The sequence below is a fragment of the Sinocyclocheilus anshuiensis genome, unplaced genomic scaffold (assembly GCF_001515605.1).
Source record: "Sinocyclocheilus anshuiensis isolate Anshui unplaced genomic scaffold, SAMN03320099.WGS_v1.1 scaffold194, whole genome shotgun sequence".
NCBI lineage: Eukaryota > Metazoa > Chordata > Actinopteri > Cypriniformes > Cyprinidae > Sinocyclocheilus > Sinocyclocheilus anshuiensis.
The window spans coordinates 2,365,766-2,378,448 of NW_015546074.1; the positions used below are offsets into that span (position 1 = coordinate 2,365,766).

Below are 12,683 nucleotides of genomic sequence, written 5' to 3' on the forward strand. Positions count from 1 at the left end.
ATATCAAATGAAAGCTCTTGATGAGCTCTTTCTACTGCCAGAAGGACACAAGTGAATTCTTAATCAATTTGGAGTTATTCATTAGAAACCAAAAGACTTAACGCTGAAAATACTAAGCCAGTTGGTGCCAAAAGGGCGTAACTGCACTTACGCCCCTTTGGTATTGGGAAATGTATTGTAGTAAAGGCTGTGGACAGCACATGAGTCAAAACGGCTGACACAACAAGTAAGCCTGGTAGGTCAACCATGAGAAGACAGCAGTTTTTAACTACTGAAGATGTATTATTAAGCTAATTTTGTGACAAAGAGCTGGATGATGATGGAGAAAATTAAAATATCCAGCATTCAATGTCAGTGAGGTGTAGCTAGCTAGCAGGTAGTAACCAATAACTTACATTCTAAGTGTAAGTTACTGCTTAGTCACAAGAGAGAGAATGCAGAGAAAGGATTATTATTATTATTGTTAATAATAATTAGTTATGTAATTCATTACTTAAAGGGATAGTTCACCCAAAAATGAACATTTGATGTTTATCTGCTTACCCCCAGGGCATCCAAGATGTAGGTGACTGTTTCTTCAGATATCGAACGAAAGCTCTTGATGAGCTCTTTCTACTGCCAAAAGGACACAAGTGAATTCATAATATTTTTGGAGTTATTCATTAGAAACCAAAAGACTTAACGCTGAAAATACTAAGCCAGTTGGTGCCAAAAGGGCGTAACTGCACTTACGCCACTTTGGCATTGAGAAATATATGGAGGGTAAAGCCTGTGGTTAGCACATGACTGACACAACAAATAAGCCTGGTAGGTCAACCATGAGAAGACAGCAGTTTTTAACTACTGACAATGTATTATCAAGCTTATTTTGTGACAAAGAGCTGGATGATGATGGAGAAAATTAAAATATCCAGCATTCAATGTCAGTGAGGTGTAGCTAGCTAGCAGGTAGTAACCAATAACTTACATTCTAAGTGTAAGTTACTGCTTAGTCACAAGAGAGAGAATGCAGAGAAAGGATTATTATTATTATTGTTAATAATAATTAGTTATGTAATTCATTACTTAAAGGGATAGTTCACCCAAAAATGAACATTTGATGTTTATCTGCTTACCCCCAGGGCATCCAAGATGTAGGTGACTGTTTCTTCAGCTTTATTTTCTTTTATTATTATTATTATTTTATTTGAGTTTGATGATGTTACAGCACCTGTGCATTATGCGTTTTCTAAGTTAACCACTCCTTGCAGAATCTATAAGATGTATAGCATTAAAAAAAGATAAAATATTAACAAATAATGTTGTATTTTTTATACTACTGCCCCGAAGAAGCTGCATAACAAATATTTTCATATATTCCACCAGACAAAATAATAACTTAATGTGCACAAATTATTCTGTTTTAATTGTTAATATACCCAAAGTTTATATCATGTTTTGGACCCTCAAGCAACAGTGACTGAGTGGTTTGTTTCTAACTCTAATGTGAAGCTGTTTTTTTTTTCACTGATGATAGATGTATCATTCATTTCATTGACATAATGATATCTTTTGGCTTGTGTCCATCAAGTTCCATTTTTTTTATGTTTTTTATGGAATTGTTCATACCCTGATATAAGATGCTGTTCTGTCCACCTCAAACTACAATATCGAGGGGTAAGAACCAGAAGGGCATAAGTGACATTTTGGGTGAAATGGAGATATACATATCAAATGAAAGCTCTTGATGAGCTCTTTCTACTGCCAGAAGGACACAAGTGAATTCTTAATCAATTTGGAGTTATTCATTAGAAACCAAAAGACTTAACGCTGAAAATACTAAGCCAGTTGGTGCCAAAAGGGCGTAACTGCACTTACGCCACTTTGGCATTGAGAAATATATGGAGGGTAAAGCCTGTGGTTAGCACATGACTGACACAACAAATAAGCCTGGTAGGTCAACCATGAGAAGACAGCAGTTTTTAACTACTGACAATGTATTATCAAGCTTATTTTGTGACAAAGAGCTGGATGATGATGGAGAAAATTAAAATATCCAGCATTCAATGTCAGTGAGGTGTAGCTAGCTAGCAGGTAGTAACCAATAACTTACTGTACATTCTAATGGGATATCATATAGGCACTCAGTAACTGCTTAACCACAAGAGAGAAAATGCAGAGAAGGGATTATTATTATTATTATTGTTTTTTTAATTACAAACCCTAGCAAAATAATAATATACTGTATTGAAAATACATTTATTTATTAGTAGTTCAAATCTATTAACATTTTATTTGCTTTATTTGTTGTCTATTTACTGACATATCACTCAATACTTATGTAAATATATATATATATATATATAAACTTTATTTGGAGTACTACTTGTACACAATGCACATTTCTCAATATTAAGCCTAAAATTTGTTTTAATGTCACTATTGATGAGGATTGTATGATCTTTGAATACTATTTAAATGCAGATATTTAAAATGTACCTAAAGTATACTTGCAATAGTTCCACTTTTAACACAACCAACTACAGTTCTGTATATCTTTAGCTTGACTTCAGCACTACTTTCTTACAATTAAAGTGCATTATGTACAAAATCAGTTGTTCCAATTTAGCAGACTTTAAGTAAACCAGTTTAGTAATATTTAAATGTTTTTGTTGTATTCTTAGCGTGTAATGAATGAATTTCAAATACATTTTTGTATATTTATTTTTCAGTAGGGAAGGCATCTGTAAAGGCTTTTCAATCGCTCATTTGGCCAAATAGTTGAGTGGCTGGGATTACTATTTTAGTAAAATTAATCACATTCAATTAACTAATTTTATTTGTTTTATCACAATAGATTGTTATTTATTTTAAACTCATTAATGTAATGCTTTGTTCATATTGTCATCAGATGTGCCTATGTTTTTATACATGAAATTGAATAAAACATTGGTGCCAAAAAGGTGCATTTGATTAAAAAAAAAAATAATAATATATATTTTTTTTCTGAATAAATGTTAAAATAGTGTTCAATAAGTATACTGTCATCCATGTGAGCACAAACTTGTATTATAACCTATTGAAATCAGTATATAAAAAAAGTCATCAAACTATGCTCATTTTTTTTTTTGTTTTTTTTGGTTCCTCCTGTGAAGTTGGTGAAGTATCACTTACGCCCTTCTGGTTCTCACCCCTCGTTATTAAACCCACTTCACTCAAATAAAATTAGCTTATTTACCAATGTCATATGTTTGAATTGAGTATTCCTGAAATGTACGGTCATAATTCACAAGCCATAATGGCCACTGAATCAGTGTGGATTATGATTGTTTGGGCCTTTGCTGGGAAGAAAATGCCGAGATGAAACCTCTAAAGTATAAGTGATTGCTGATGTACTGCATTTGACCACCGAACAGCACATTCAAATGGCTGTAATCTGTCATCCAGCTCGGGAGGTGAAGTTCTTCATATATCGCAGCTATTCTATTCCTGTCCTCCTGTATTCATGTATTTACCACCTACATCTATCAGCATTACCAGGTTGAGACTTCCAGTGAGCGACTGTGTGCGAGAGAGAGAGAGAGCGAGTGGGAGCCAGGGACTTGTCTGCATTTGTTTATGATCAATCAAACTAATAGGTCTCCTTGGGCATGTTGTTTACAATGGACTTATTTCCCCCAGTTCGATCATGTATTCACTACTTTTCTCTCCCCTGTCAAGTGGAAATATGACTCTTACTGCACTTGATTCCACCAGTGAACTCACATCAGCAACTTTGGCTTGTTGCTGGCATTTCAGCCCTGGCGTTTTTTTTCTCTAAACCAGTGTCTTTTTCACTCGTCTCGGCGCACGCTCCAAAACATGTAATTTCTAGCTGTCCGAACTGATGGCCGTGGCAGACTGCACACCCCTCAAGACTAACAATCATCAGATTTGTTCATGATCCATGTAGAAAGAAAAACAGCAGCCTGCGTTTGATGGGCCCTGTCAGATCCTCTGTCCTCTCGATACGGCCCTTCACGCTCACTTCTTCCATTCATTTATTCACATCTCCTATTAATATTATAGCTCAGAGTTAACTGCCAAGAAATACAGAAAGCTACTTTGATACTGTTAATTTCAAACATTTATTTTGATATAAAATGCAACATTTACATATTGTCAAGTGTTTGTGTCTGTTTAGGTCCCGTTTGCCCCTATTTGGTTCAGTTCCTGTTCTCATTTAGTTAATCAGCATTTATTCTGTCCACCTGTTTTGATTGATTACTCCTCACCTGTTTCAGTTCTCCCTAATTACATTCCATGTGTTTATATACCCTCACTGTAAAAAATGACAGTGAATTTAATGGTAAAAGACTGTAAAAATGCTACAGTAAAAACCTGTTAAATAGTTAACGGTAAATTCCCCTACAATATACGGTGAAAAACTGTACTGGACATTACATGTATTGGACATTAATTTTACGGTAGTATACCGTTTTTGGAAGTGAAAAAGACCGTATAATTTACAGTGAATAACCGTAAATTGACACTCCCAGAATTCCCTGCGTTACATTTCAAATGTGATGTTTTTTTGTTGAAATAACTATGTTTCTTCTTAGTTTTTTCTCATCAGTTTTGTATGCCGGCCGCCATTGACCCAAGCCCACCGGTCAACGCAACGGCAAGCCTGCCAGCCACGCCTTTCACCCCAAGCCTAGAGGGGAATATGAGGAGGAGAAGGCGGTTGGTTCTGGTCCCTAGGTCGCCGGCCGCTACGAAGTCAAGCCCGCCGGCCGTGGCTTTCTCAAGCCCGCCGGTTGCCATTGACCCAAGCCCACCGGTCACCGCAACGGCAAGCCTGCCAGCCGTGCCTTTCACCCCTGAATCTGTGGAGGAGACGGCGGTTGGTTCTGTTCCTTAGGCGCGCTCCAGTGTCGGCTCCAGCCCCTGAGTTCGCTCCAGTGCCAGCTCCTCGAAAGCGCCTTGCTGTGCCTACTCCTCCAGAGCACCCTCCAGTGCCCGAATCCAGCCCAGAGTGGGCTCCTGTTCCCGAGTATAGCCCACGGAGGGCTCCAATTCCCGAATATAGCCCACAGAGGGCTCCAGTTCCCGAGTTTAGCCCACGGAGGGCTCCTGTCCCCGAGTTTAGCCCACGGAGGGCTCCTGTTCCCATGTTTAGCCCAGTGAGGGCTCCTGTTCCCATGTTTAGCCCAAGGAGGGCTCCTGTCCCTGAATCCCGTCCAGAGCACCCTCAAGTGTTATGTGGCGCGAGGTCGCGCCTTTCGGAGGGGGCCGATATCTGTCATGTGTTTGTATCTGTTTAGTTCCTGTTTGCCCCTATTTGGTTCGGTTCCTGTTCTCATTTAGGTAATCAGCGTTTATTCTGTTCATCTGTTTTGATTGATTACTCCTCACCTGTTTCATTTCTCCCTAATTACGTTCCATGTGTTTATATACCCTGTGTTTTCCTCAGTTCCGCTGTCTTGCTTTGAAGTGTGTGCTTCAAACCCACCGTGATAGTGACACATATGTTAATCAAAATGTAATTTTAACAAAATATTTATAATGCAATGAATATGCAAAAGAAGAGCATAATATATAAACCAAACAAAGTTAATTAATAAAGATACTAAACAGAAAACTGTTGTTCTACAATAGGTGAAGCTTGTCAAATACATTATTTATAAAAAATATTATAAATTAGAATAAAATTGTAATATATATTTATGTATGATGTGTGTATATATATATTAATATTATAAATAACATTATTTATAATATAAATTAAAATGTATTGATGCATAGATTTATTAAATTAATTTATTAATGCATATATAAAAACATATTATTCAGTAAATTACTGTAATGTAAATCCAATAATTGGATCCAATGTGATTGAACCCAAAAATTCAGTCACAATGCAAATAAATTAAACAAACAACTAAATAAAATAAAATAAAATAAAATAAAATAAAAAAAATGTCCAAACTGCATTATTATAATTAAAAAAAAAATTCTGGTGTCATTTTTGCTTAATATTATTTCGGCAACACTTTATTTTACCGGTACTGCCCCAGTGACAGGTTTTGTACCTTTTTTTCTGAGAGTGTAAGGGCCAATTCTCACCATTAACCAGCATGCATAGGCTATTACTAGCATATTGGCTGTTTATTAGTACATATAAAGCACATATTAATGCCTTACTCTTCATGGCCCTATTTCATATTTTACATCCCTTAATACTTAACAACTACCTTACTAACTATTAATAAGCAGCAAATTATGAGTTTATTGAGGCAAAAGTCACAGTTAATAGTTAGCTAATAATGTGAGCTGGACCTTAAAATAAAGTTTCATCATTATTTCATATAATTTGGTGTTAATGTTTGGTGTGGAGAACAGCAATGCGATGAGAGAGAGAGAGAGAGAGAGAGAGAGAGAGAGAGAGAGAAGAAAATGGAGAAAGAGAGACAGGCCGGGGAGTCCAAAAATGTCTCATCTTCAGCCCTCTATCAGACAGCAGGGGAGATGGACAGTACGTCGTCTCTCTCTCTCCTAGGAGATTGATTGCATAAAGTTGGCTGTCGGGACAGATTAAGCTTTGCGGCTTCCCCAAAACACGACTGAAATGATCTTTGTAAAGCATCAGCCTGCTGAAAACCTTCCTATCCAGCTCAAAACAAACTCTTAACGCTGCAGAAAGGGCCTGCAGTAATGCCTAGTGAACAGTGGAATCTTTAAGACTAACATGAGGAGCGATGACATAAATACAGTGGGGTCCAAACATCAGAGACCACTAGTTGAAAGTGCTTCATTTTTTGCATTTGTTCTGAGTACTTTTTTTTTTCATTACAAATTATATTTAAAATTTCAGCTATAGTTTAAGTGTTATGGTCTTCAGTAACAGCCTGTGCTATAAAGAGATGCAATACAAAAAATGTTAGCATCTGTCTAGCCACGTAGAGCGGCAGTGACAGGCCACAGCGAGACAAAAGCACTTAACTCTGACATTTTGCAAGGCTGTAACTTCAGTTATGATAGAATGAGAGAAGGATGGAGGTCTGTGTTTATCTGACTCCTCAGGTCAGGCTACTTAAAGGCTGAAATTCCTCCAGGCAAGAGCTCCCGCTTCTTCCCTTAACATACACAATGACGGTTAGTCTCAGAATTAAAGGACTTTTCCCCACAATTCACCTCCCCGCTCAGTGCTGCTGCACACCAGTGCTCTATCACATAACAACCTGGCATTTTCATAGCCTGCTCAACCTGGTGGAAGCATCCTGAGAGATGAGCACCGTTCCAAAACATAGTCAGCTGCCTCACGGCGTACTGCATACACAGGCAGCATTCGAACCCTCATGAGTGAATCATTTGGAGCCCTCGATATAAAGACAGAAATATCACATGAGAGACTTGACCTGACAATTGATTTCTATAGAGTTTGGCATTAGCATGTTGCTAAACTAATACTCCAGTAAACAATGATGCATAGCACACAAATTCTTGATAGAGTACATTAGTTGGTTTCCAGAAGTAAAAATCCTGTTTATTTTCTCTATAGGGGAACAGATGTTGAACAATAATTTATAATCTGTTAAAAATAGACCTACTGTAAGCTACAAGATCGTTAATCAATGAAATATGTTGTTATTGAAGCTGTTGGTCCACATTATTTCCATTTTTTTTTTTGAACAATTGTCTTAAACAGTGGAATTTTTTTGGGGAAAACTACCCATGAAGCACTGAGAACGATGTAATCGAATCAGTCTCCCTATGCTTTCAAACTACTGAAATGTGTGTGTGTGTGTGTGTGTGTATATTTTGCAATAAATGTATAATATGTTTCTGTATACACAATCAACATGTTTAAATATGTATCTGTCATTTTTATTTTGATTATGTCATTCATAGTGCTTCATGGGATTACTATTCACCTCGTAGCTGGTTAGTTTGGTTCATGGCTTATAACTATATATATATATATATATATATATATATATATATATAATTAAATTAAAATTAAACAACAATAATAATAAAAATGTCTTGAAAAATATATTTACATTTTTTTAGAAAATAATCTAAAACTTTAATACAATTAATTTCTAAGCACATTTGGAAAAGACCTGAGATTAAAAGAGCAATTAAAATATTCTCTGTAGGCAGCACACTGGGTTTTGCTTTCTCCAAAGCAGCTGCCAAAGAAAAGCTTCCATATAAACATAACTCCTGATCAGAAAGCCCTGAGAGAGCATATTTCTTTCATGTAAAAATATGATATTTGAGATTTCATTACCACATAAAATGAGATGAACATACTCAATGAGTTGATGCCCGTGCGCTTAAAGCTAAAATGTAAAAAACAGAGCTGTGAAGCACATTGAGTGGGAAATCCACCATAAATCATACATGAGGCAGACATTAATAATTCAACACGTGCCATTCAAATGTTTGTATAAGATGTATCCAGCCACAGAGATTAGAAACAACTGGTTTTCTCATTCAGAATAAATAAACATGAAATGCACAGTCAGGACCCCACTTGTCCTAGTAAATAATTTCTTGCCAGCAAAGTTCACAAGGCTTAAGACCCCCTCAACAGTCATTACCTCGCTAATTCAATAATGAATCTGTAAATATTCATCCATAGCTGTAAGACTGCAGATTTACAGGAGCATTCAGTCGTGGTGAGGGCTGAAAGACAGACTATTTACCCGGTTTGACCCCCTATGAATGCAAACACGGCACTTGCACTGTCTGCAAACTGTCCCGAGCTCTTTCAGTGCAATGCTCTGTCAGAAACACAATCAAGCATGTCATTTAAAGTTTGCCGTGCAGCAGCGAGTACACCAATTCTTTTCAGCTGGGTAAACAGCCATTTATCTTTCACAGGAAGTATTGGGACGCTGTGTCTATTGAGGTGATTAAAAAGACTGACTAATTACACTGAATTATTCTAATGATGAGCGGTGCTGTCTACAAGAGCTGATTTGTTGACATGCCTAACAACATTTCCTGTGCAGGGGAACCGTGCCAGCAGACCTGGTAAATTCATTACCGTTCTCTTCTTCTTTGTTTTTTAATCTACAATGAGCCACGTGTGTTAGGTTTCCTCTGGGTCCTTTCGGTCTAATGCGTCCTGTCACACTAGTGCTACAAACAAACAAGGACTACCCTTTTTTTTTGTCAAACTCTGACACAGGTAAAGGAAGACAAAACATATACTCAATCAAGTCGAAATTTTATCTGTCAAATTTCAGTCATTTCCTGAAGCCTTCAAAGTGAATTTCAAGAATTATTAAACAAAATTAAAAGTTTCTTCAGCTGTCATGAAAGAGCTACAGTAACCCAAAAAGCTCCCTCAGGCATAGATAGACCTTGCTTTGGTGAAATATTGGATTAGGATTTTCTTCAAAATAAATGCTGAAACATTACATCAGTCTTTTTTTTATTTTAATTTTTTTAAAATAAACCTTTAAATATAATGAGCTAAAACTAAAAATGCTGTAGTTAAAGAAAAAGTAGCAGGATCAATGACATGTGAATTAATTATGTAATTTGTGCATAATAATTAATTGAATGCACCTCTTCTACATTGTTTTTAATTTATGAAATTATATTGTTGCATTTAAATGTTTTCTCATTTTCTATATTAAATTTATATTAAATCAAAAATGCATAAACGCAACATACACGGACAGAAAAGATGTGTGTTTGTAAAAACAATAACCCCCCCACCAAACTACATGTCCATAATCCATAATATTGATTCCTCCATCCCCTGTTGTCCTCTGACAGCAAAATCCACCCACATATTTGTTCAGAACTGTTTTTGGACTGATTTTGTTCTCTCCTGATTCAAACAAGATGCCATTTTCACTGGAAAATTGTATGGATTATGGACTTATATTTTAGCAAGAGGGAATGGTTTAAAGTTAAAAAGTTCTTAAAGGGGTCATATGATGCGATTTCTATTTTTCCTTTTCTTTAATGTGTTATGTAGCTGTTTGTGCATGTATACGATCTGCAGAGTTACAAAGCTCAAAGTCTTCCACAAAAGGAATTATTCTATCTAAAAGAGAAGGCTGATCCAGACCAGGCTAAAATGGCTCGTTCTAACACGCCCCCACATGTCTACGTCACAATGTGGACATATTTGCTTCTGACGGCACCCATTCACTGCAGAGGATTTTTTTTTTGTGAATAAGAAATAAATCAAGTTTAATAAATCAAGTCATTTGACAGTGCAAATTAAATCAGACTGTAAAATGTCATGCGGTGCCACTCTCCAAAAAAACTTTGATGTAACGTATAACATGGCTGGTTAAACAACTTGACATTGACTACGTTTACATGGACATCAGTAATCTAATTATTTACCTTATTCTAAATAAGCCAATATTATGATTATGTTTGTGATGATGCAATGTACAGTTTTGGGTGTTTCATTTTTAATTATATGAAAGCTTCAAGTGCAGTTAATTATTTGTACGTGCATACAGATGTTGTCCATGTAAACGTACTCATGGTTAGAGTCATGAAATCATGAAATTACTTATTTTGGAAATGCTTGTTAAATATCTTATTGTGAGTGATTATGAGTCATGTATATGTTATATTTGTTTGTTTGTTTATTTATTTATTTTTTTAGACTTTGAAACTAAAGATCATGACTTTTTCTTTAAAGGGGTCATATGATTCGATTTAAATTTTTCCTTTCTCTTTGGAGTGTTACAAGCTCTTGGTGCATAAAGAAAATCTGTAAAGTTGCAAAAGTTAGTAGGCTATTAAAAAATAATTGCTGGATTTGTTTTCAATGTTTGTGGCATTGTGCCTTAATAATGCCTTTGCAAGAATCACAACACTCGTGTGTTAAAGTGTGCCAACAAACTCCTCGAGCATAACTATTAGTAGATACATTTCTAAAATATTCATATTATATCTGTGTCTAGGGATATTATGAACACCAAAAAACATGTTTCTCTAATTTTGTCAGTGTTTCGTGTGGAAAAGCGTTAACTTTGTTGCAGAATATTGTAAATTGCTCACTACTGGAATAATAAATAAACCCTAACAGGGTGTTAAGGATCATACAAATTTGTCAAGTTATCCACAGAAAACTCCTCTTCCCAAGCTTCTTCAGTGATGCCAGTTTTTTTCACTGGAGGAAAGCATTGTTATGTACTCGTTTGAAGTTAAAAATGTCTTGTTTTTATCAGCTGTTTGGACTCTCATTCTGACGGCACCCATTCACTACAGATTTCTCCAAATCTGTTCCTATGAAGAAACAAACTATTTCTAATTCTTGGATGCCCTGAGTGTGAGTATATTGTAATTTTTGGGTAAACTATTCCTTTAAGTGCACTTCTTTTTCACAAGGGTACTACTTAGAAACTGGGATGAGGACAGTTTTAAGGGACGGAGTGACATTTTCCTTGTCCATTTATCCATGGAGAAAAAGTAAAAGAAAACACATTGTGACGCAAATGCCAAAACGAAAATGTTAATAGAGTGTCCATAAAATATGTGTATCCCTGGCATTAAATATAAAGTAGATGTACTTCCAAACTGGGAAACCTCACAGGAACGCTTCTTTGCATAAGTCACTAAAATGACTTTACCTTCTGCCTTCATTAGTCAGACAACACAACAACGATGAATCCTCCCCAACAGCGACACAGATCTTACTCTCAACATGAAGTCCTCTATAAACAGGAAGCAGGCTTACCTGTGGAGACAAGAGAAATGGATATGAGACACAATCCAGGTCATGATGCATATTTTGGTGAGGATACAGTACATAAGCAGAGCTCAGTTTGAATAATTAATACACAAAATGAAGGGGAAAAATCAGTGTAAATGCCTTAAAGGTTCGGTTCTTCTGCTTGAATTGAGATGGCATCACATTAAAGATATAAAAGCCTTGCACTTTAACAGGTTTACTGAACCATACATTCAGTTTATGACACAGCCTCCAGCTGAACACCTACTATATCCAATTTCAACATCTCAAAACACATTTCAACATGCTTGAATATTTACATCATGTGCACGTTTTGCACTGTTTGTGAAAAAATACTCAAAGAAGATGAAGTTTTAAAACCAGATTTTCTAAAGAATACCACAATGCTAAGATGTTGTTGTGTTGCAGTATTATTTGTGACAAAACCAGTCATAAGTGTCAATTTTTCGAAATTGAGATTTATACATCATCTGAAAGCTGAATAACTAAGCTTTCCACTGATGTATGGTTTGTTATGATAGGACAATATTTGGTCAAGATACAACTATTTGAAAATCTGGAATCTGAGCATTATCTTTATTTAATATCCTAATGAATTTTGGCATAAAAGAAAAATCAATAATTTTGACCCATACAATGTATTTTTGGCTATTGCTACACATACTGTATACCCCAATGACTTAAAGGGGTCATATGATGCTGCTAAAAATAACATTATTTTGTGTATTTGGTGTAATGAAATGTGTTTATACGGTTTAAAGTAAAAAACACACACATTATTTTCCACATACTGTATGTACATTATTGTTTCTCCTCTATGCCCCGCCTTTTTGAAATGCGTCGATTTTTACAAAGCTCATCGGTCTGAAAAGCGAGGTGTGTTGTGATTGGCCAGAAACAACAAACCTACAGCGAGAATAAAAGTTACGCCTTCTTTCTTTGCGTGAACATTTGGGCGGCGTTATGCAAATCTTCCCAC

At 35.9% G+C, this 12,683-nt stretch overlaps 1 protein-coding gene across 5 annotated transcripts in view; it reads right to left on the reverse strand.

Annotated features, from left to right (window-relative positions):
* The window catches only part of LOC107699843 (cell adhesion molecule 2-like), a 264,993-nt gene that overhangs the window by 128,005 nt on the left and 124,305 nt on the right, over window positions 1–12,683 (reverse strand). The window contains exon 1 of one of the 5 annotated variants that reach the window (XM_016501246.1): window positions 11,583–11,631. The exons of the other annotated variants lie outside the window; for them this stretch is intronic. Coding sequence (XP_016356732.1) covers window positions 11,583–11,595 — 13 coding nt within the window. The 5' untranslated portion in view covers window positions 11,596–11,631. Of the gene's footprint in view, window positions 1–11,582; window positions 11,632–12,683 lie in introns of those variants that run through there. 5 annotated transcript variants of the gene reach the window in all.